The following is a 25,846-nucleotide window of genomic DNA, read 5'->3' as shown; positions in this document are numbered from 1 at the left end:
ACTTACTGAGCAAGGCCAGGAATGGAACCTGCATCCTCATGGATACCAGTTGGTACTCAGATTCATTTCAGTTGAGCCACGACGGGAATTCCCACAAACAGTTTATTTTAAAACTATTAGTTCCTTTCTTTAAAAATAAACAATGTCAGAGTTCTCTTGTGGTGCAGTGAGTAAAGGATCCAGCATTATCATTGTAGCGGTTCTAGCCACCGATGTGGCAGAGGTTCAGTCCTTGGCCCAGGAACTTTTGTATGCCCCAAGTGCAGGAAAAAAAAAAAAAAGAAAGAAAAAGAAACTGAATGAATAAGAATCCTCGAAATTTAATTACTGAGGTAGTCTGATTGCATACTTTCCTTTAGCATGCACTTCACCCTGCCAGCTTTAGAACAGTGATAGGGTAAAAAGTGAGCTATTGTTTAAAAGCTCATAAAGTGTTCAGAAAACACATTTCTGTTATTATTAAACAATATTTTATCTTTGGGAAGTTACTATCACCAAAAAAGTCAGTATAATATTGGCTAAGTAAAATAATCAAATGTCACTATGTAAATGAAGCAAAAGGAAAATTTTAAAAAAATCTTTCAAGTAAGTCATCCTGTGGTGATGATACACATCTGGTGCCCCACTTGATGACCGGTGTCTCCTGGAATGATTCATACAATTTTTTCAGAAGACGACAATGATTATAATAAAAGCAACTGCCAGAAAGGAAAAAAGTAAAGGTTACCAACAAATGTCATCTTTAAAAATAAAATAAAAATGCTAAAGTCTAGTTACAAAGTGTACATTTCAGATGATTTGAATATTAATGTGTATATTTCAACTTTCCCATAAACAGTCTTAGGGATTAAAAAAATAAGACAACTGTGAAATTTAGAGACTTTTGATTCAAGAAAAGATGGTAGATCATCTAATTTATTTTACTAAATGAGCATACTGAGCACAAATATGATAAATTATTTATCCAAGGCCACATAAGGGTTATTGGCAGAGTATGGACTAGGATTCTATAACTATAACATGTGCTAGTCCAGCTTCTTTGTACCACACACAAAGCTATCTTACAGGTTTTGATGATATTTAAAACACTCAAGAATTTGATTTTGTACCATTTATCTTTTAAAGAGACTAATGCTAGAGTTCCCATTATGGTTTAGTGGTAACAACGATGACTAGTATCCATGAGTTTGAGGGTTTGATCCCTGGCCCCACTCAGTGGGTTAAGGATCTGGTGGTGCCATGAGTTGCAGTGTAGGTTGCAGATGGAGCTCAGATCTGACAATGGTGTGAATGTGGTGTAGGCTGGCAGCTGAAGCCCCAATCTGACCCCTAGCCTGGGAACCTCCATAGCCACGGGTACAGTCTTAAATTGGAAAAAAAAAAAAAAAAAAAAAAAAAAAGACAGAGACTAATGCTACAAAGGAATTGTCCTAGAGAGAAAAATATTACTTTTTTGATAGTTATTTTCTCAAGTATAATTAAAAGTCACAACCATACACAAGACACTACTAAATATGTTATTTAAATTTTAAAAAAATCTCTTAAATCAATCAATACACTAATGATCAGAATTTCCTTAATACAGAGATAATCTAAAGAGAAATGAGCTATTCTAAGAAAATGTTTACACCTATTTATCTGAAAAAATTAAACGGCTGAAATATTAAGCAACTTTTCTTGCTGAAGGTGCTCTAGCTCTCACTAATCATCAATAATCTTAATTGATAAGTAAATCTATATCAACACTAAGTTATTAAGATTTGATCCAATCAACTTCTTTAAAATTTTGCCAAGTTATTAAAGAAGCTGTTGCCATCAAGATTCCTATCATCAAAACCTGTAATAATTAAATTACATTTAATTATTTAATTATTTAATTCAATTAATTAAATAACAAATAAAGGTGCTATATGATATCTAAATGTGGTTCAAATTTTTTTTAGGGCTCCAATTTTTTTTTTAAAGTGTTCAGCTTGCTGTTAACTTTAAAAATTTCAACTTAATAATATCAAGGTTTTCGGCAATGGAAAATAAAGAATTTTGCAGCTAGTAGAATACTTTCCTACTAGTAGTAATAATCAACTTGTAGTCTTTGTTGCTCACCTCAATCTTCTGTCCTTCCTTTTCCATTTCACAGTCATCATGTTATCTGCTAGGTCAATTTAATGTACCTTTCATATGGACAATGTGCCTTCTAATTTATATTACATTATTTGAGGGGTCAGTTTTCTATCAGCACAATTCTTTGAGGTTATAGACCACGTTTTCATTTTAGTGTTCCCTTCAGCATCTATTGCTTAGTGCCTTCTATCATCAGTTGCTCAATACATGTATGTTGGAAAAAAATTAACCTGATCATGGCTCAAGAGTTGGACAAGGAAATTATAAAGACTAGTATGGACATACCTAGATTCCCAAGTAGCCAACTTTTACTGCCTAATGTAGAGAACTATTCAACTAAGGAATAAACATGACCAAAGCACTCACATAAAAGATAATTACCTACAATTTTGACAATTGTGAAGAAGATAAAACATCAATTCATGTTTCTATGCATTAAAAACAAAAGTTCATCTTAAAATACTGTCTTCTGGAGTTCCCGTCGTGGTGCAGTGGTTAACGAATCCAACTAGGAACCATGAGGTTGCGGGTTCGGTCCCTGCCCTTGCTCAGTGGGTTAACAATCCGGCATTGCCGTGAGTTATGGTGTAGGTTGCAGACGTGGCTTGGATCCTGCATTGCTGTGGCTCTGGTGAAGGCCGGTGGCTACAGCTCCGATTAGACCCCTAGCCTGGGAACCTCCATATGCCGCGGGAACGGCCCAAAAAATGACAAAAAGACAAAAAAAAAAAAAAAATACTGTCTTCTCTTTACTGGATTCTGAAGGTTTCCCAGAGATGACAAAATAAAGATTAAACCACTGAGGCTGAGAACTGTGTTGCATGCATTAGAAGTGCTGTGAGATTAAGCTGAAAATAAGCAAAATCAGAGGAGATAAAATAACAACAGAATTACCGGGATCTCTAAAAGTGTGAAAAACAATTCTTAAAACTAGAAATATTACAAAATCATAAAACGTATGATGTGATACTAGACAGTGAATGCATCAAACATCAGTAAAACAGCAACCTACAAAGTCAATGGGATTACAATTGCTTTGGCTCAATGTCAAAGAAATGAACTAGAAAGGTAGAAAGAAATAGATACTATTTGAAACTAGTAGAAAGAAGGTACTATAGTAAAAGTAAGATTAGAAAGATTAGAACCACATAACATTTTTTTTGACTGCACCTAAGGTACACAGTTCCTAGGCCAGGAATCAAACCCTCAATAGAGCAGCAATAGTGACATTACCAGATCCTTAACTCACTGCATCGCAAAGGAATTCCCATGATCCATATAACATTTTAAGAAGTTGGAGAAAAAAAATATTTTAATCTAATATAGGAATTGAAGGAAAACACTATTATAAGAAATATGGTCATTTTACATTTAAAGGTGTGCTAGGCATATGAAACTATGTACCTATTAAAAGGCCTTCATGAAGGAAAAGAAAAATAATCCTCCCAGTGCACAAGAAGCTGAATTATATTATGATAAATAAAATCCCAGTCTCCGAAACCAAACATTTTTATTCTTACAATAAATGAAAACTATACTTTAAAATTACCCCCAATTTTTATTATTGGCTATCAATGCAGAAGTTAAAACTACTAGAAAAACTGCTAGTTTTCCCCAGAATGTATAATTAGACATATGACAATTATTATTTTATAAGGTGGCATCATACCATTAATGTTGAATACATGGATCCAAAGCATAGGTTCAACAACTAAAAAAATTAATTATATCAAAGCCAACTTTTGAAATATACACTGGCAATGGATGGTGTAAACTGGAGGATTCCTGAAGGAAAGAACTGCTTAATGTAATCAAAATAAAAGAGGCTCTCTTTACCAAAGTCTCTAATGAGAAAAGCCCTATACTCATTTGTGCAACTTCTATAAATAAAAGAAAAAAGAGAGTCACTGGGTTAATAAGGCTGACATAGCATCTATCACAAGGACCTTTATTTTTTAAGATTCTCTGCTTCACTCATGTTATTTCCTTTTAATTAACTAAAAAAAGAAAGGGAAAAAAAAAGAAATATGAGGCAGAGAAAAACCCTGTCACTCACCCATAAATCAATGGCAAACATTGTGAGGGTTCAGCTAGATACTGAGCAAGCTAGGGAAGAAGTTATCTTCTCTCTCTTTTAAATACTGCTAAACTTGCAAAAGCCCAGGTTCATCCTCTTTGGCTTTCACTGAGGTTATCCTTTTGGTATTTTATAAGTCTTCAGATCATTGTCTGTATCTACACTGTCAGTAACTTATGCAACCATTGTATTAAGAACTTTGTGCTTTCCTTGCATAAGGCTCAGAGCTGGAAAAATATGGATGAAGAAGAGGGTATCACAGGCCTCAAAGAAGAAAGGGAAGCGGGGGCAGGGAAAGGAGTCTGGAAATATTATTTTTAAGGGCACCCAACACGTGCCAAGTAAGCATTACATTAGTCATTTTTTAAACTGCATTGTCAGTCTACGCTAGACTATCTGGTCAATCTGGCACTTTCCTCCCTCACCACCATCATCCCCCCTCACCTGCTTGTTCTGTCTAAGCTGAAAACCACATTTCCCATCATTCCCTCCCCTTATAGTTCCATGTTAGCAACCTCAGATTTGAAACAGCTAAGTAAAGTGAAGACCATTTTTTTCTCAGGAGTCATGGGAGTCAGAGGCTTGGCTCTTTCAGATGCTGCAGCCTTACAGGTCTTTCCATCAGACTTCCCCACAAACTTTCATATTCCCACCCACTCAACAGTGCTGTTCAGCTTGAAATTGTCACTATTAAGTGCTCTGACCTAATGTCAGCTCCTACCACCTGCTCAGTGCTTCATGATAGACATTTCATCAACAATTTCTATGATGTTCAGCAGAGCTCTTCAGACCTATGAGGACAGCTTTCTTGATATCCATGTCCTCAGCTACATCAACAGTGATCTAAAGCCATAATTCCTCTATAGAGTGACATCCATTTCCCTGACCAAACCCTTAGTCCCTAAGCTGCTGGCAGCAAGAAGATCCTGTAATTCTAGCCGAAGAAATGCCAGGAATGATGACTAGAAATCTTGTCTGAAAGGCAGCTTAATAAAGTGGTAATAATATGGGCTCAAGAGGTAGTGAAATGTGATTCCTGGCTCTACCACTTCAAAGCCTTATATCCTTAAATAGGTTACTTAAGCTGTTTCAGTTTCTTACTTGTAAATAGCAATGATACCAGCAACTACTTCATGGGGTAGCTATGACAGCTGAGAAAGTATAAAACACATAGTAACTGACAAAGTTAAATAAAAAATATGCTTTTCATCTCTTTTTCTTCTTTACTCATAGTCTTCCTAGTTATACCTAGTAAGAAAAGAGAATAATGTCTACTGAGATGCTGAAATGCTGAAGATGGGATATTTACAAGCCAATCTAAGAAGATGATACAAAGCCTTATTTGTGGAAGAGAAAACAGTATGTGAAGAATTTTCTAAAATTAGATCATTTCTTTTTCATTTTGATACTTGAATATTTCCATGTTTCTTGAACTGTCCTTATACTACTTCTCCATATGACTCACTGATCACATTGATCATTTTTTTCTTATTTTTTTTGGAAAGATACACCAATAGAAATTTTAGATCATCAAAGTTCAAAACATGCACCCTTTTAATAAAGGTAGATTCAAAGCATGTAGGTTGGGTTGGGGAAAGGGAATGTTGGGAGAAAAGTCAAAGGAGACTTTAATTATATTGTTTAGCTTCTTTCGACAAAAAGTATTCACCTATTACTTTTATGCTTAAAACTTACACTTTATTTTATTTTTTAAAGTAATTTTAATATTCAGAATGATAGATTTTCAAAAATTGATGGTAATCTAACAAATATAACAATAAAATTAATAAGTCAGAGAGAATCTCCACATTTGTATATGAAGGGTGTCTTCTGAAAGTACGGTGTTTTCATTCTTATACTTAGAAATACCTCTTGTAACCGATTTTTCTTAAAATACAAAATCTTTAGTGCTATAGTTTCTTTCAAGTAACTTTTCTGGTTAATTTTTTTCTCTCATCTTTGGGTAGAAAATAGTATAGGAGAAAAACGTAATATTGAGAATGCTCACTTTGAAAAGTATCTATATCTTATTAACTCTACTGTCTCAAATATACTGTATTCCTTCAGATATCTATAAATCCTTATTAAGGAAATCAGAGTAGGATGAAAAAAGAAATGACTTTCCTCAGTATCCAAATAATAAAAATAAAGTGAGGTTTGACAGTGTTCTATTCCCCGTTGCACTATCTGGCCACGATAAATAGAAACTGTCTGTCAGCAAGAAAAAATGGATGCCATTTTTCTAACAGCGGCCCTGTCTGGCACAAAACAGGCACTTGAGCACAAAGACGGAGGAGTCTACAGGCCTAGCTCTCTTAATAATGATCAAACCAAGTGAACAAAACAAAAAGATATCTGTTGCATAATCAAAAAAGCTGAGATGCAGTAAGCCAAATGTTTTAGGTAGATCTGGAGTGACTAGGAAAGAAAAACAAAAAAGAAAATCACCACATACTTCTCCATATTCTCTCTCAATATAGACTATATACTCTTTTTTTCCCACAGCAAGTTTCATAGTACTCAATTTGGTAGGAAAAAAAGCAAACCAAAATAGAGAACAGCAAGATAAACATATACTGGTGGCTCATACACATATATCCTGACCATGTAATTACTGATTTGCTAATTCTAATGTTTTTCCTTTTTGGGTTTTTTTTTTAAATATCGACTTCCTCAAGGTAAAGCAACCTCGAAAATTTTATTAACTTATACACTATTGCAATGAGTGACAAGAGTGAATGCCAATATTCTTGCACAAGCTTGAAAAGGAAAACTTCACACTCAATTGAAAGTACAAAGAAAAGGAATGTTGAACGTAATATTTAATGTGAGTGAACTCAGTTATGTGAGTGAATGGATATGTGCCTGGCTTCCTATAGATAACACTATACTACAGAAAAGACACATGAACATTCTGGTAGCAGATCAGAGTATCACATTCGCAACTATGCTATCTAATAAGCAAATGTTTTTACAACTACTTCAACTGTATTTCAATGAAATGCTCTTCTACAGACCTCAGGTAACTTCTTAATTCCAGCATCTCAGTTCAATTACTATGCATTTTACTATTTGTAAGATCACAGGTAAGTTACTCAAGCTTCCTATGCCTCAGTTTTATTTTGAGTTACAGAGGAGCCATAACAGTTAAAGACTAACCTTTTTTTTTTTTTTTTTTTTTGACTGCAACTGTGGCATGTGGAAGTTTCTGCACCAGGGATCAAACCCGTGCCACAGCAGTGACCCAGGTCATTCCAATGACAACACTAGATCCTTAACCCACTACATCATAAGAGAACTCCCATTTTAACAGTTTTATTGAGTGATATATTATTTTGAAAGGAGAAATTGAAGCTTAAGTTCTGTCATGAATCCCCTATGTCACTAAGGTTAAATTTTCTTCAAAATTTTCATAGACTAATGTGATAATTATGAAATGAATTATATTTTAATCAGTAATGGCAGAAAATAAAAACTAACAAAAACAAAAATATTATTAGAAAGAATTTAAAGATGTAACGTTGCAAAATGTAATTTATGTACTAAAATAAATGGTTTAAGTAGATGACGCCAGGAACAACAATTTAAAAATTACACAAAGGTGCCACCGGTGTGGCCCTAAAAAGAAAAAAAAATAAAAAATTAAAATTACAATTAGACATAGAGAGAGAGAAATCAGTTATTTATTGTGAAAGGTAGTTGGTTAGTCAAACTAGCAGAAAGTAATATACCTGAATTCCCATAATTAACAATGTGCTAAGAAACTGGAGTCCCACCATTTTAACTATACCATCTCATAGTTTAAAATATTAATACAACTCTGAAACAGAAATGACAGATAAAAAAATTAAGGTAACAAGAGGAATTCAGTCAAGATCAAAGTCAAGAGATAGATCATCTTCTTCCACATATCTTTCTTAAATGCCTCAATCTGTTACCTGACCAACTGAACATGCTCATCATAGGTTTTCTGAATTGTTGTATGGATTGATGGAGGGAAGGCAAAGACGAAGGAAGGAAAAGAGTAAGAATAATAATCATAAATGTTATCTAAAAAGTTATTTTTAACGTTTAATCTACATAAGACCAACATCCAAGAAATCTGCTTAGCTCACCCCTCTAATTCTAATTCACTAGCTACAGGATGAATCCAAAGTTACATTTCAATAAACACCCTGGGATAATCCTGATGCAAAGAATCCATGGCCTCTAAAATACCATGTCTAAAGCTGGTACCACCATACTCTATGTTGCAATAAAAAATGTGTCTTGAGGGAGTTCCCTTGTGGCGAAGTGGGTTAAATATTTGGTGCTGTGGCATGAATTCAATCCCTGGCCCAGGAATTTCCACATGTCATGGGTGCAGCCCACCAAAAAATATTTATTTAAAAAAAGTGCTCTTGTATAAAAATAAGTTAGGAAAAAGGATAAATAAGGAAAAGGAAACATTTTTCTCAACATTAGTATTTCTCAAAGCTTTACTATACATTTGAATTCCCCCCAAAGAAAAAATAACCATACTATATTTCCTAAAATTACTGACCACAGAATCCTTTCTAGGGTTTTACCAAGATCTACAAGAAGACTAAAACTTTTACACAAGAAAACTAGAAACAAAGAGTAAGAGGAAAGGAACTGAACTAAATTAGAAAATGTAAAAGCTTCCTTATAATTCCAGGCTGGAAAAGCAGACAGTAAATTAGGGAAAAAAAGAAAAATAGGGTCCTTTTTTCTCTTAAGTAATACCAAACTATGGGCACATAAATATCACTATAAAATGTACAAAATGTCTCTCTATATGATAATTCCAAAATTAAAGATGATAATAAATGGTCCTAGGATTTCTTTAAACAATAAAGTAACTAGAAAAAAATATTTCATAAGAGGAAAATCCTTGTAGACAGAGACATAAGAAGTAATAACAGCTTTTCTTTAAGATCTTAAGAATAACTGCAGATAACAGCATCAAACAGTTACATAAAATACTTTACAAACAGAAATAATCAGACTTATCTAAAGGAGGAAAACTCTCTTCAGTTCAATTTGAGTTTTTCTGACCACACATCAACATGTACAAGTGTCCAGGCCGGGAATCAAGCCCATACCACAGCAGCAACTCACAGCCGCTGCAGTGACAATGCTGGATCCTTAACCCACTGCATCACAATGGAACTCCTCTTCAGTTCATTTGTAAACAAAATATATTTGTGAAGTCAAAAAATGTTTTAAACTAGTGGAAATTATAAATAAAACTATTTCAAGTTGACCAATTTAGAGCACCCAAAACTATTTCAATTACCTAAAAGATGATAATTCCCAGATTTGCCTTATCAATTTCAAGTGGGTCCATAACACAAAGCTGAATGAAATAATCTGGGTGATTTCTCTTAAATAAAATTCTTTAAGTGATTATAACATAGAGAGTTACTCCAGATTTTAAAAACTTTTGAGAAAACTGTTACTTTAAGGAAAAGACTCTCTAAAACAAAATAGGTAATAGAACAAATGATGACAACTAGCCCCCAAAATATATTTACATCTTCTTCAGGGGGAGGCAGATTTTTAAAAATGTGCCTGCATTGGCTCAAGGAAAGAAAGTGAAAAATGTCTCCCCTATGAATTCATAACTGTAAGCCAAACCTCAACGGGTCTGGAACAAAAATCAACATTACTCATGAATGGAAGAGACACCCACAGGCCAAACTTATATTTAAAATGGTCTTAGGTTGGTAGAGCTCCAGGCATCTGGTAATAACAAACATGAATGCTTTCGGGAAGTAATTTTTTAAACTCTGACCTCACAGAATTTTCAATGAGAAATAGGCTAACAACCTGACAGAAAATCTTAATAACACTTGCATTTATGGTTCCTAAAATAGGAAATACAACTGACCAAAAATATATAAATAGATGCTCTAAGTCATCTAAGTATTGAGGGAAATGCAAAATAAAGTGAAAATATTTTACACGTATCACACTGGAAAGCATTAAAACATTTGACAAACAAGTTTGGAAGCAAAAGTAACATTATCCATTGTTGGTATGAGTGTAAACAGGTTTGGAAAACACTGGAATTACTTAGCAAAAATAAAGATGCAGATACTCTGTAACTAAACAAATCCATGCCCTGCTATATACCCTAATTCCTTGTTAGCATGCTGCAAGAGATATTTAGAAAAATATTTACAAAAGGGCTGTTTATAAAGGAAAAAAGGTGCAAACAGCAAAACTGCCAAACTATGGAAGATAAATAATTACCTTTTCTTTCAATAAAAACTACCCATTAGTGAAAATAAATCAACTACAACTACATAGATCAGGGTATATTAATCAAATCAATATAATGTTGAGGGAGTTCCCGTCGTGGCGCAGTGGTTAACGAATCCGACTAGGAACCATGAGGTTGCGGGTTCGGTCCCTGCCCTTGCTCAGTGGGTTAACGATCCGGCGTTGCCGTGAGCTGTGGTGTAGGTTGCAGATGCGGCTCGGATCCCGAGTTGCTGTGGCTCTGGCGTAGGCTGGTGGCTACAGCTCCAATTCGACCCCTAGCCTGGGAACCTCCATATGCCGCGGGAGCGGCCCAAGAAATAGCAACAACAACAACAACAATAAAAAAAAAAAAAAATATATATATATATATATATAATGTTGGTCAAAATATCTAATAATGTGGAAAAAAGTTTGACTCCATTTATACAAAAATCAAAATCTGCACAATATGTATTATTTATGAAAACATTGGACACACACAAAAAAACAGAGAATGAGAAATACAAAGTTAAGGAGGTGACCTCTAGGCTAGATGGATGGGGAGGGGAGTATGGAGGGATTTAAAGGGGACATCAAAGGATTTGGTATTGTTCTCCTTTTGAAGTAGGTTTGTGAATACAATGGGTCTTCACTATTACTATGCTTTATATTGATTATATAAACGATAAATTCTCATGTATGATTAGTATTTGCATAATATAAAACAATAAACTCTTATGAATAACCAATAGTGACATAACATTTTTTTAATATACATGTTTCTTTAATTGGCTATTAAGCATATGTTTCTCTTTGTCTCTTAAATTTTGGCCTCAGAACTGTATGATAATTATGATAACCAGAGAGTCAATTACCGTGTTTCTTATCGGAATCTTCTTGGGTTCTGGAGGCATATCCTGTGGAACAAATTTCACAGGTTCCTTAATTTGCCTCCTTGATCGTTTTGTCCCATCTGGTAAGGTTTCCATGGCCATGTCTGCTTCCATGTCACTGCTCCCTGCCTGGTCACATTCTGAACACTGCCTACATAAAGAAAAAGAACATGAGTTAACACATTTATTTTTACCTGCTGGCATTAGCTATGGTTTCTGTAAATATAAAATTCAGGTATATGTTTAGAACATATAAAAAAACCACACAGGTCCATGTGACCATAGGGTATACAATGACTATATACACAGAGAAGCACATACACGACAATAAATATAACATGTAAAGCAATTCCATGTATCCCTAAAAGTATCATAAAAACACAAGCAATAATTCCACATGTTTAAGTGAACCAACGTAAGAGACACAGTACTGATTAAAAAAATAGTTTCCTTTTAAAGATCATTTTTTCCTTAAGTGACATACACTGTGGCACACAAAAAAAAAAACGAAGTCATACACTGACCCTGACTCTACTCCTTGTCACAACTATAATACCTCTTAATCTCAGTTAACAGCAAGCTGTACTGAATAGACTAAGAAAACTCAGTAGAAAAAGACTGTAAGAAGTGTTGGAAAAAACAAACGGGTCATTTTGGTTGGTGACTCATACTACATGTAAAAGAAAAAAGTGTAAATTTATCTATAGAAGTAATCTATTATAGCAGCATTTTTTAAAAGATGGGGGAAAGATGGCAGAATAGAAAGCAATGGGAATCTGAATCGCCATCTAGAAAACAACTGCACTAGCAGAATCTGTTTCTTACCTACACTGAAACTCTGGATTCTGCTGAAGGCTTGAAACCTCCAGGGAAAGACTTGCACAGGTAAATTATACAACTAATTTTCATCAATTTCAGGTCTTAGTACTGCAGTAGCTACCTATGCCACATCCTTTGTATACTTTAAAACCTTAGACAGGAGTTCCCGACGTGGCTTAGTGGTTAACGAATCCAACTAGGAACCATGAGGTTGCGGGTTCGATCCCTGGCCTCGCTCAGTGGGTTAAGGATCCAGCATTGCCGTGAGCTACGGTGTAGGTCACAGACGAGGCTCAAATCTGGCGTTGCTGTGGCTGAGGTGCAGGGCAGACGCTGCAGCTCCGATCTGATCTCTAGCCTAGGAACTTCGATATGATGTGGGTGTGACCCTGAAAAGAAAAAAAAAAAAAAAAAAAAAAAAAAACCTATAAATGAGTAAGCTTAGTTGAGAAGATATGTCAAAAGCCAAAACAGGCTGAAAGCTAGGCCCCTTGCTGTGTGCCAAGTTGTGAATTTGAAGGAAAAATCCTGAAGGAAATTTAAAAGTGCTACCTCAGTGAACACACAACTGATAAGAAAATATAACGGTCTTATGGAGAAAGTTTTAGTGGTCTGGAACAGAACACCAAACCAGCTACAGCTACATCATTTCCTTAAGCTAAAGCTGAATTCCAGAACAAGGCTTTAACTCTTCCAGTCTGTGAAGGCTGAGAGAGGTAAGGAAGCTGGAGAAGTCTGAAACTAGAAGAGATTGGTTTATGAAATTTAAGGAAAGAAGCTACCTCAATAACATAAAAAACTGCAAGCTAATGAAGAAGCTACAGTAAGTTATCCAGAAGATCTAGCTAAGGTAATTAATCTAAACAAAAGATTCTCAATACAGAAAAAAAACACTACTTTGGAAAAAGATGTCACCTAGGGCTTCCATAGTTAAAGAGGAGAAATTAATGCCTGATTTCAAAGCTTCAAAGGAAAGGCTGACTCTCTTTTTATCTGCTAATGCAGCTGTTGATTTTAAGTTGAGGCCAATGCTCATTTAACATTCTGAAAATCCTAGGGTCCTTATGCTAAATCTATTATTCCACCTGGTTATCAAAGAGCTCTGAAGGAGATGTACAATGAGACTACTATTGTATTCATGCCTGCTAATACAACATCCATTCTGTAGCCCATGGATCAAGGAATAACTCAGCTTTCAAGTCATTAAGAAATATATTTCATAAAGTTATAAGCTGCCATGGAAAGTAATTCTTCTGGGGGAGAAGAAACCCTCTGGGAAGCATTCACCATTCTAGATGCCATTAAAACCATTTGTGATTCATGGAAAGATGTCAAAATACTAACAGGAGTTTGGAGAAAGTTGATTCCAAAGCTCACAAATGACTCTGAGGGGCTCAAGACTTCAATGGAAGAAGTAACTGCAGATGTGGTGGAAACAGAAAGAGAACTAGAATTAAAAGTGGAGCCTGAAGATGTGACTGAATTGCTGCAATCTCATAAAACTTTAACGGATAAGGAGTTGCTTCTTGAGACAGCCTATTCCTGGTGAAGACGCTATAAAGACTGTTGAAATGACAACAAAGGATTTAGAATATTATATAAACTTAGTTGATAAAGCAGTGCGGGGTTTGAGAGGACTGACTCAGATTTTCAAAGAAGTTCTACTGTAGGTAAAATGCTATTAGATGGCATTGCCTGTTGTAGAAAAATCATTTGTGAAAGGAAGAGTCAATCAATGCAGCTAACTTAATTGCTGTCTGTCTTAAGAAATTACCACAGCCACCCCAACCTTTAGCGACATCCCCATCCTGATCAGCCAACAGCCATCAACATGAGGCAAGATTTATCATGGCAAAAAGATTAATACTTGCTGAAGGAGAAAGAAAAAAAAAAAAAAAACTTGCTGAAGGCTCAGATAACGGACAGCATTTTTTTTTTTTTTGGCAATAAAGTACCTTTTTAATCAAGATATGTACATTGTTTTTTAAGACAATGCTCTTGCACACCACACTTCATAGACTACAGTTAGGTGTAAACTAACTTTTAAAAGCCCTGGGAAACCAAAAAATTTTTGACTTGCTTTATGGTGATATTGACTCTATTGTAGTGGTGGATGATGGAACTGAACCCTTAACACCACCAAGGTATGCTAGTACACTAAATTGCTCCCTCCTGTTTTGTCCCATATGCAAAGATTAAAAGTTGGTATGAGAAGTAAACACTTACTGAATAACCTAATTGAAATGGTGAGTATATTTTGAAATAACTGTCAGTTCTAAATTGTGAAAAGCCCACAAATGTTAGATGTTTTCCTTAAAAAAACAATAACAAGACTACCATCAAAACAGAATTGCCTATAGAAAGATAGCAAATACATCACAGAAAAGGATCAGTTCCTGGCCATTACAGCTTATACTTGTAACACTAAGTGATCATTTCTACCAGCTGGAGTGAAATGTAGTCAGTTTCTTAGTTCCAGTTCTCTTTTAACATACATGAATTTCTGGGATTTAGAAACAAGTACCTTTTTAGGATGAAAGACTTTGTTATTGTTTTTTAAGTGAATCAGCTCCCCTTTTGTTTCTCATTGTGTAACTAGAATCCTTATCAGATCATTCTCTAACTTCTCATGCTGATTCTCATCCCCACCAAAATACATTTAGGTGTCAAATTTGCTTCAGAGCATTTAGATCATAGAAACGGTTATACCCTGAAAAACACAACACTGAACAACTCTGACAAATCTAAACAAAATGTAACCACCAATGCAAAAATTTATCTTTTCCTATTTCAAGACAACTGCTGCATGATACTTGTAATACATAAAACCAACACAGATGGAAACATCTGCAATTTTTTCAACCATTTATTAAACACTATAGTCCTCACCTTATAAATATCCTTTAAGGTATGAAAAAGCATCTTTGCTACATTAACTGGTACACGAAATCCTAAGAAATAGTAACCCAGGATAACGCTGTGGCCTGTCCAATTCAATGGAATTAAGTATATTTGGGGAAAAGGCATAATTATCTTTTATAATGCAAACTACATATCTGCCTTCTTTTAATAAGCCACTAAATTGCTATTATCTATCAATTTAAATAAATTCACCTTAATTCTGTATATATTTACTTAATATATTCTATTAGAGAATTCTAAAAATTTGTAATTCTCATCCACAGTACTAACAATAACCTTAAGTAATGAAGACATTCAATTAAGTAAAAATGGATTTTTAAAGTACAGATAATGAAAATTCATGTCAGGAATTTGTGTAAAAGTACTACCTTCATACTGAAATATCAAGAGATTTTTCTCAATTTGCTATACCGCCATCTCCAGCACCATACACTACAATTCACGTTCAGAATAATTACTGAAGGTTTTAAAAAACCTTAATTACTAAAGAAAAATAATTTTATTGTATAATAATGCTAAAACAGGAAGAATACTAATTTAATTTTTTTAATTTATTTTTTGTTATTTCCCCAATACAATTTTTTTCTACTGTATAGCATGGTGACCTACTTACATGTACTAATTTAATTTTTATAGAGAATTTTATTTTCCTAAGTCAAAGAAAAAAAGGTTTTTATGAATTTTTAAACATAATAAATCCAGTAATACTGTTTCCCAAATACTTATAAATAATTCATGACTTATTTTTTATTCCTTTACCAATTACCTCTTTCAAGTCTTAAAAGATTTCACACCATAGGTTTTTTAAATTATTATTATTTCTAAGCCTTTTCCCACTCTTTCACCTCTTTTTAGAGGGGAATCTTCAAAGGTCCCTATATAAAACTACATCAGGGAAATACAAATCAAAACTATAGTGAGGTATCACCTCAAACCTGTTAAAATGGCTGTCAGTAAAAAAAAGGACAAGAGATAACAAGTGTTGGTGAGGATATGGAGAAAAGGAAACTCTCGTACACTGTTGGTGGAAATGTAAATTGGTACAGCTACCATGGAAAACAGTAGGGAGACTCCTCAAAAAACTAAAAGTAGAACTAACATAAATTGCAGCAATTTTACTTCTGGGTATTTATCCAAAGCAAATAAAATCACTATCTTGAAAAGATATTTTTTCACTGCATCATTACTGACAACAACCAGGACATGGAAACAACCTGTGTCCATCAATAGATAAATGGATAAAGAAAATGTGGTCTAAACATACAATGGAACATTATTCAGCCATAAAGAAGAAGAAAATCTTGTTACTTGCAACAGCGGATGTACCTTGAGGAGATAACACTGAATAAAATAAGTCAAAGGCAAATACTGTATGACCTCACTTGTATATGAACCATTAAAAACAAACTCAGAGATACAGAGAACTGATAGTGGTTGCCAGAGGCAAGGGGTGGGGATAGGGGCAAAATGGGTAAAAGTGGTCATAAACTTCCAGTTATAAATTAAGTCCTCATATGTAACACACAATATGGTGACCAGAGTTAAGAATACTCTACTGCATATTTGAAAGCTGCTAAGAGAGTAGATCTTAAAAGTCATCAAAGAAAAAAATTTATATCTATGTGTGGTGATGGATGTCAACTAAACTTACTATGGTAGTTATTTTAAAATATTCATCTATCAAAGTGTTATGCTGTATACCTAAAACTAATATAATGTTAAATGTCAATTATATCTTAATTTTTAAAAAAAAAGTTAACGGGAGAAGGGGAAAACAAATTATCAAGACAAATATAGGGGGAAAAGAACCACCTGTAAATTCTTCACAGAAGGGTTTGTGTCATGTATTTTCTTTTCATCTTAAAAGGATAAAGAGAAGTGGGAGTTCCCATTGTGGCTCAGCAATTAAGGAATCTGACTAGCATCCATGAGGATGCAGATTTGATCCCTGGCCTTGCTCAGTGGGTTAAGGATCCCCTGTTGCCATGAGCTGTGGTGTAGGTCGCAGACACGGCTTGGATCCTGCGTTGCTGTGGTTGTAGCTGTGGATGGCAGCGACAGCTCTGATTGATCCTTAGACGAGGAATCTCCATATGCCACAAGTGCGGCCCTAAAAAAGCAAAAAATAAATAAATAAATAAATAATAAATAAACAGAAGTATATCCAAAGAATAAAAGGATATAATAAATACTACTCAGTCAAGTAATTCACAGTATTTTTTAAATAATTAAAAAATGCAGGAGTTCCCTTCGTGGCACAGTGGTTAACGCATCCAACTGGAAACCATGAGGTTGCAGGTTCAGTCCGTGGCCTTGCTCAGTGGGTTAAGGATCTGGTGTTGCTGTGAGCTGTGGTGTAGGTAGCAGACGCGACTCGGATCCTGCATTGCTGTGGCTCTGGCGTAGGCTGGCAGCTACACCTCTGATTCGACCCTTAGCCTGGGAGCCTCCATATGCCGCGGGAGTGGCCCTAGAAAAGGGAAAAAGACAAAAAAAAAAAAAAAAAAAAAAAAATAAGCAAGACAAATTCTGATCAGATGGGTGGTGGAAACATAAGATTGGTACCCTAAAATTATTTACTATTTGAACCACTCTAATAAAAAAAAAAAACTTACTATTTATTTATACCCTACCAGGCTCTTCTTAGAAAGAATGTAAGGCAGTGTTCAAAATAATATATATATATTAAAAAAAAGGTAACACAACCTAAGTGAGACAAAAGACATCTCAAATACTGGGAGTAGTTACTAACAAAATGAGCCTAGATTACATCTTCGCTAGTCCCTCTATCTTTTGCCAAATGCCTCATCCACCTAATATTCTTCTTGATCTGGTTTGTCTGTCTATAATCCAGCCTAAGAAGTTCCTCAATTTTCCCCTCTCCTGCTCCTGGGCGGCTCAGCATTACTTAAGAAAAATCAATTAATCACACTTGCTAAACTAATTCATTGAACATTCCTGCTATATAGTCTGAGCAAGTTAGTTATCTCAGATTTTTTTCCCACAGTAGCTATTGTAAACTATCTCTCTTGTAAAGCCCCCATTATCATCCCAAGTACTTTCCCTCTCAATAGACTACTTCTACTTCATTGAGAAATCTATCTAACATGAACTCACTCGAACTTCTATACTCTCCATCAATAATAACTTCTGTATCTTTATCCATCTTTTCTTTCCTGCCACATGTCTTAAATCAGTCCATCACAGCCCAATGTAGTATTGTGGATGGAATGGACCAAAGAGAAAGCATCCAGATCTAGAACTGTATTTCCACGAAAGCAGTGCTAATATTGGAGAAAGACCTAGATAGCAGTTGCTTAGAATAGTCTATCAAGCAGAAAATAGTTTCTGAGAAGTAAAGCTACAGATTGAACAGTAATTCTAGCTAGCAGTGAACATAAGGGGGATATGGTAGTGTGTTAACACATAAGGGGGATATGGTAGTGTGCTAACACAGGCTTGCCAAGCATAAAGACAGCAAAAGCAGAAACTGTGACAGTCAAAAAATGTATACCAGTGGGCTCTGCAGAAATTTAAGCCAAAAAATAGGGCCCAGTCATGAGTTGAGGGTTCAGTTAAGGACCTCATTCCCTAAGAAAAAGATGGAAAACTAAGTAGCGACTAAAGCAGAAATTAGGCAGTGGTGTGAGAGTAAACATTTAACACTTGGCTCTCTATGGGCAAAAGTCCTACTTTATAGCATTTGCCAATTTCTGTGATATGAATACTCCTAATTGTGGTCAATTTCAAGCTATTAGCATGGCATCAGAGAATGCACAGAATGGGGAAAATATGCAGTAGCACACATTACACAGTTTTTCTATCATATACATATATATACACACAAGAGACTTAAACTAAAGAACATAGATAACAGTAAAATATTTGAGGTGAAATTGTTTTTAATATTATCTTTAATAGAATTTCAAAAATAAACTGGAAATATTAAAAAGCAAAAACTAAAAACTGCCTTACACATTTGAGAGCACTGAAGAAAAAAAATTCTCCAAAATTAATGCATCCAATTAATGGCTAAGCAAAGCTAAGTTGATTTTAGAGGCAAAAACTAAGTAATTTAGGCCTTCTGGAGAAATCTTTCACCAAAATATCGCAGGCTTATGCCATTTCATCAGATATTCTTCCAGAAACTCTTACACTCTCAAAAACACAGTTATGCAAGGAGAGAAGTACTATAACCTCATTTCAGAAGAGAAGTGCACATCTCCATGCCCAAGATCATGACAAAACACCCTGGCTCTAGAGATTACCAAATTGGCTTTCAATTTAGAAACCCACCTAGGGTGCTTATTAACACTGCTAGCATTCTAATAAGTGATAGCAGTTTCTACTAAAGTCTGGCTTCAAAAGCACATAAATATCAAAATAAATAAACTTCAGCATATTTGAAGAGAGTAGACAAGCACCCTCTACTTGTCTTGAGACAGAGTAGACAAGTACTCTCTACTTGTCTTGAGACATTTATGAATGTCTCAAGATAAACAGATAACACTACGAAAAAGCAATTACATGAAAATGGTGAAAAAGTATAAGCTTCCTAATAAAATGAAAAGGGTAGCTTTATGACATAAAACAATGAGGTCGGAAAACATGCTTTAATGTGTTTGAGGAACATACACACATTTTTGTATAGATTACTATTTAAGAATCTTGGATTCACTCTTTTCTAAAACTAGAATTTGTATAAAATCTTTATAAAAAGAATAATCATGTTCATTCCAAAACTTTCCGTGACCTATATTCTTCCTATATAGAATCAATCTATTGGAATTTGAACATCTGTCTCTCTCTTGGATTAAAATTAAGGAAAGAATACAACATAAATATCATAAACTTTTATCAAACATCTGTAGTAATTCGATATGCCTTAGCAAAAAACAACCAGAAACATATATCAAGGTTTGCAAAGAATGGCTGAACTTACATATATAGCACGAATGACAAGTGCCAGAAGTAAAGCTACAGTGACACTAATTAAGAAATAAAATATTAAATTACAAACAAAAGCATGAACATAGAGGCAAATTCTTGATTAAGTCAATTTCAAAATAAAAATAAAGTACTTGAAAACATTTTATAATAAAGCAAGAGAATTATAAACACATTAAACAGAATTCATGCCTTAAGAACCATTGCTAAGCTACCAAAATAGCCTCAACTAACTTAAAATTAATTTACCAAAAAAACTGTTACAGCTTTATTCATAAAATGTGATAATAAATATTTACGTCTGAAGTGTTCTCACCACAGGAGAAAAAAAAAGGGGTAACTATGTGAGGTGAAAAACATGTTTGTTTTGTTTTGGCTTTTTTTATGGCCATACCTGTGGCGTATGGAAGTTTCCAGGCTAAGGGCAGAATCAGAGGTACAGCTGAGGCCTATGCCAAGCCATAACACCAGAATTGAACTGCATATTCAACCTATACCACAGCTTGCAGCAACACCAGATCCTTAACCCACTGAGCAAGGGCAGGGATTGAATCTGCATCCTCATGGAAATTATACTGGGTTCTTAACCCACTGAGCCACAACAGTAACTCCCACATATGCTAATTAGCTTTGATCGTGGTGCTTATTTCAAATGCATACATATATCAAATCATTAAGTTGTAAACCTTAAATATGTATAATTTTAAATTGTCAGATATATCTCAAAATTGGAAAAATTATAAGAATGTCAATTTAAAATGTGTTGAAAACTTTCATTATAAAGCAGTATGATAAAACACATCGTCTACACTGTTGAGGAGTTCCCGTCGTGGTGCAAACAAGTCCGACTAGGAACCATGACGTTACGGTTCAATCCCTGGCCTTGCTCAGTGGGTTAAGGATCTGGCATTGCCATAGCTGTGGTGTAGGTTGCAGACGCAGCTTGGATCTGGGGTTGCTGTGGCTGTGGCACAGGCTGGCAGCTATAGCTCCGATTAGACGCCTAGCCTGTGAACCTAAAAGGACAAAAGAAAAAAAAAATTTACGTTGTTGAAATTAAGGTCTAAATCCTCTCCAGTTTACTTACCAATAACTGTTTTTGGTCTTTCTTGGCATTCTTGTAAGAGGAGGGTCCAGACATCCAAGATGATAATGGAGTTTACAGGTATCACACAATAAAAGAAGATGCTGATCATGGTTCTTCTTACAAATTCCACAACTTTGAATGAAGGCAGCAAATAAAGGATTAGAATGATAATTACCATAGTAAAAGCGTTAATTTATAGGATATTTTTTAAATTTCAAAATTTTACCTTGACTAATTTAATATCATATTAAAATCAAGTATTTTTTTGTAACTTATGTCTTTTTATAATGTCAATAACTATTAGCTTTAAACACTTTTGTTTTAGACACGACTGCAGCATGGGGAAGTTCCTTGGCCAGAAATCAAATCCACACCACAGTAGCGACCCAAGCCACTGCAGTAACAACATCAGATCCTTAACCTGCTGAGTCACAAGAAAACTCCTCTAAATATTTTTGAGAATATAGAAAAGTAGCTTGAATCTAGCATATATTTAAATATTGCTAGAGTCAAAACTTCCAGAGAAGGGGATATTTTAGATACTCATTCTAACATCATCTTTGCCTTAATTTTAATATCACTGAAAACCCATTTAACGTTAGACCAATTTTTCTCTAGAAACAAATTATTAAACAAAAGAATTTTTCAATTTTCTACCTCTCTAAAACTGTAAGTTACTTTAAAAAAATCCAGTTTTTTTTTTACCATTAATTATAAACCTCTCAAAGAGCCTTCACCATGTAAATAAACTACATACATAAATAGGTCTCTTCACAAAACTAGACTTTGAGTTTTAAAAGTATACCAATTAATATTTATCATAAAGAATGGGAAGTTTTACTACTGTGGTTACTGTTATTTTGTATTTGGGTTTGTTTTTAAGGGATACAATTTTTCCTGCGCAAAAGAACAACTTTACTCTTGAAAGCACAAACACCATGACCTGAAAATCTAGGGTATATTTATATTAAGAAAGTGAAGAGTAAGGAAAAGGTTTCTGAGAACCTAAAAGAGCCAACATGTACAGAAGTAGCAATGATGTTTGAATTTTTAAATAGTCATAGGAAAAACATATACACACATACATAACAACGACAACATAATGAACAGTAACTGTTCTCAAAAGTTGCTCAGAAGAAAAATGGAAAATTACTTAAGCCATATTCTGAAACAAAAATGAGCTGTAGTGATAAAAAGAAGCATAGTGATATGCCTGCTGATTACAAATAAACCAATTTTATTTTAAAAGGCTGGACTGAGAATGTGCTAGTCTTTCACTACACACTAAGATACTAGTGGGCTTTTCCCAAATTTCAAAGTTATTTGCTATTGTCTATGGAGGGAGCCTCCAATCAAGAACATAAATAAATTTTAGAGACTGGTAATGTAGCTATTGCTGCTATTTCTGAAAAAGGAATAGGATGAGATGAGAATATTTATAAATTTATATAAGCATATATACTTGTATATATAAAGAGATACATTTGTTTATGTACATACAAACACACTAGCATCTTTTAAACTTTTCTCACTTAATAGCATATGTGAAAAAAACTAAGATCCAAACAAAACTAATGAAGTATGGAAATAAATATTAACTGTGTAAAATTGCTATAACAGTAAAATATTGAGCCAAAAAAAATATTTGGGGGAATGAAATTATTACAACTGAACACAGAAAAAAATGTAGACAGATTCAAATCTAAAACTTATTTTCATTATCCACCACTCTGCAAAAGGCAGTAATTCAGATTGTATTATGATACCCATTACTACATAAAAACACATGTAAAACTCTAAAACTCACTCAATTCAAATAAAATATAAATGCCCATTTATCTAATACTTTGTTTTTATTATTTAAGAGAATAATCATCTACATTATTTAAAGTCACTTTCCAATTCCCCAACTGTTTATTTCCATGGAGTTTATGTACATAAATTCTCAGTTACTTAAAGGATAGAAAAAGTGATTTATCTTCTCATTAAAAGAAGAATAAAAATATCATACCATCATTCAAAAGTGCATTTAATTTAAATTCCAAATTAAACATAATTCGTTCTCAAAAATTCGAAGCATCTTGTTACTAAAAAAGTATTTGTTTAAAAATACACAATATTAATGTGTCAATTTCATTACTTGCCTATAAAGTACTGCAGGAAGAGTGGATGTCTTTTGTGTGCCTCCTTCTTTTTTACTTGGTTTTCTCTCCTTGGGTGCTCGCAAAATTGCCGGTATGTTCAACTTCTATTGATTTGAACAAATGCAGTTTATTTTGTTTTAAAGGAAAAATATAAAGCAACATTTTCCTTTATATGCCACTCAAGTCAACTAATACGCTAGGATTGTGAGGAGGTATGGTTTACCAGCTTTTACACTGGCAAAAAGATAAAAATAAGTTTTTGTCTCATAGTTACTGCCATTAGAAGCCTATAATTACATACTTTCATCAAACTAAAACATTATGAAAATTATACTTCTACTTTCTTTTTAAAAGTAAAAGACAAGGACACGAATTCAAGAAATTTTTTTAAAAAGTACTCTTGACAAAAAGAATATTGAGGCCGTTTATTTTCCTTAACATCCTAGCTACACTGGAGCTCTGCAGGTTAATTAGAAAAATTATCTTATTGGACCAAACTCTCCACAAAACGAATTAGATTCTCTTTGGGTTTCTACTAATCTGTAGTATAGTGGCTTCTCAGACAGCAACCATCTATCAAAGTCATTTCTTAGTGGCCCGGTGGGCCAGCATCTGTTCAACCAACTGGAAAAAGCAACCTAGAAGCAGTACAAATGAATTCTACTTTTGCTATGTGTTTTACATTGGCAAAAGGAAACATGTGTGCTTCTGTTACAAGTGATTTAATAAATGAAAATGTCCTTTTATAGTAGGTAATGTTTTATACTAAACAGGATATTCTTATGAGACAAACTTGCAAATAAAGCCAAAAGATAATGCTAGCTTGGCAGAAAACGAATACAGGTTTGCATTCAATATTAACTTCTCCAAATATAAAATAATGTAATCTTCCAAAAACTCATCAACAACCTATCAATAGAAACAAAGGTCAATACTCCATAGGCAACTCTTCATCCTCACCTTTTATGTTACATTAGTCATTATAATATAAGCCACATACACCTTGTTCACAAAAGAAGCATCTTCAAAGCTAACATGACACAATACATCAGTATGTATTACTTCCTAAAATAATGTCTACATAAATTATACGATGAATTTGACTCTTTGTAAACCTTTAAAACAAGCAGAATGAAAAATATCTATCCTTTGAAAAGCATCATTCAGAAATAAAACTACTTTCATAGTGAAAGGACCACAGTGAGCTTTCATCTTCCTTAAAAAAAAATGACTGAAATTATTCAAATAAATTAAGAATTATAAACACAGTACTAAAAAAAGCATTCAAAGAAATCCATTTGGCAATAATTCTTCTTTTCAACACCAATAACTTTAACAGGCTAGAAATGTTCAAGGATAAAGTAATCTTTTTCATAACTTCAATAATAGCTAATAAAGGGAGAAATGTACACTTTAACATTAAATTATCAAAAACCATTTCTTACACAACTCAAAGCCAAATCAACGTTAAAATCAATTTCTCCAGTGCGCCTTTAAAATTTTACCCATCCCCCAAAAAGATACAATTATAGTACAAAAGTAGAACAGAAGAAACGCGGTACAGAATCTAAAACTGCTACATTAGAAGACAGAAGAATGCTAGAGGAGTTAATTCATGCTTCAAATCTTAGCTTCATCACAAATGACAGGTAGACCAAATAAAAAAATTTTGTAAACAAGACAGCTATTGAAACAACCTACAGGTGGGCAGCTAGCAAAGTTTTAGATATCATTCAGGCAGAAATTATCCCAGAACATTCGTTTGCCTTAAACAGAATTCTTCAGTTAGTGAAGTGAAAGTTATATTAGAGATCTGATTTTTGAAAACCTAAACAGAGTAAGAAGAGGAGACAGAAATTGGAAAGAAACTAACCTGCCCTGTGATTCTGCCTAGTAAGGCCCATATTCCTTGTCCTTCACTTCGGAGTTTTCCGTTCAGGTTTTGCAGTTCTTCTAAAGATTCACATAGCTACAAGAAAACAATTCAAATCAGTACATCATTAAAACATGTAGTAAAACATATGAAAATGCAAATAATTTATCGATAAATGCATAAAAATATCTATATTTATATTTCATGTACTTTTAACACATTCAAGTCACAATACACCAAAAGTTGAGCTCTCCAATTATTTAAGCAGTGGCAATAAACCGTAACAACATTTTAAGTTAGCATTTATACTAATAATAATCATGCCATTCACATTTACATATTCTAGTACAGATTACTAAATAATTTCACAGACATTCTGCTGATTAATCCTATGAGTCCATTAAGATGCACTACTATCATTTTCCCAATGAGAAAACTAAGGTTTTTGTGACTAGGCCAAAATCATAAAACTAGTAAGAATTCCCAAGTTTTCTGAATCAAATCCCAGTACTCTTTTCACTTCGGTGTGGCTACTTATTGGAAATTTAACTCCTTCTAATTTTTTTTATCACTTAAAAAGCTAACAATAAGTTAATCCCAGTATATATGTTCATGTTACTTATTACCTAACATGTAGTCATAACTTGCTTTTTTTTTTTTTTTTTTTTTTTTAGGGCTGCACCCATGGCATATGGAGGTTCTCAGGCTAGGGGT

The 25,846-nt window shown here is 34.0% G+C and overlaps 1 protein-coding gene across 16 annotated transcripts in view; it reads right to left on the bottom strand.

Moving 5' to 3' along the window:
* PHF14 (PHD finger protein 14) overlaps nucleotides 1-25,846 on the bottom strand; it is a 188,229-nt gene that overhangs the window by 113,767 nt on the left and 48,616 nt on the right. For all 16 annotated transcript variants that reach the window (XM_005667644.3, XM_084977120.1, XM_084977116.1 and 13 more), the window contains 4 exons: nucleotides 25,133-25,228; nucleotides 23,260-23,363; nucleotides 21,116-21,247; nucleotides 11,323-11,491 (listed from right to left, as the gene is read on the bottom strand). In XM_005667644.3, the coding sequence (XP_005667701.1) occupies nucleotides 11,323-11,491; nucleotides 21,116-21,247; nucleotides 23,260-23,363; nucleotides 25,133-25,228 (501 nt within the window). The remainder of the gene's footprint in view (nucleotides 1-11,322; nucleotides 11,492-21,115; nucleotides 21,248-23,259; nucleotides 23,364-25,132; nucleotides 25,229-25,846) is intronic.

The sequence above is a fragment of the Sus scrofa genome, chromosome 9 (assembly GCF_054392235.1).
Source record: "Sus scrofa isolate SSC_HxYL_T2T_F1_AM1 chromosome 9, Sscrofa_HxYL_maternal_Yorkshire_Landrace_v2.0, whole genome shotgun sequence".
Lineage (NCBI taxonomy): Eukaryota > Metazoa > Chordata > Mammalia > Artiodactyla > Suidae > Sus > Sus scrofa.
The sequence above is the reverse complement of the archived record's forward strand: the minus strand, read 5'-3'. Positions and strand labels throughout refer to the sequence as shown.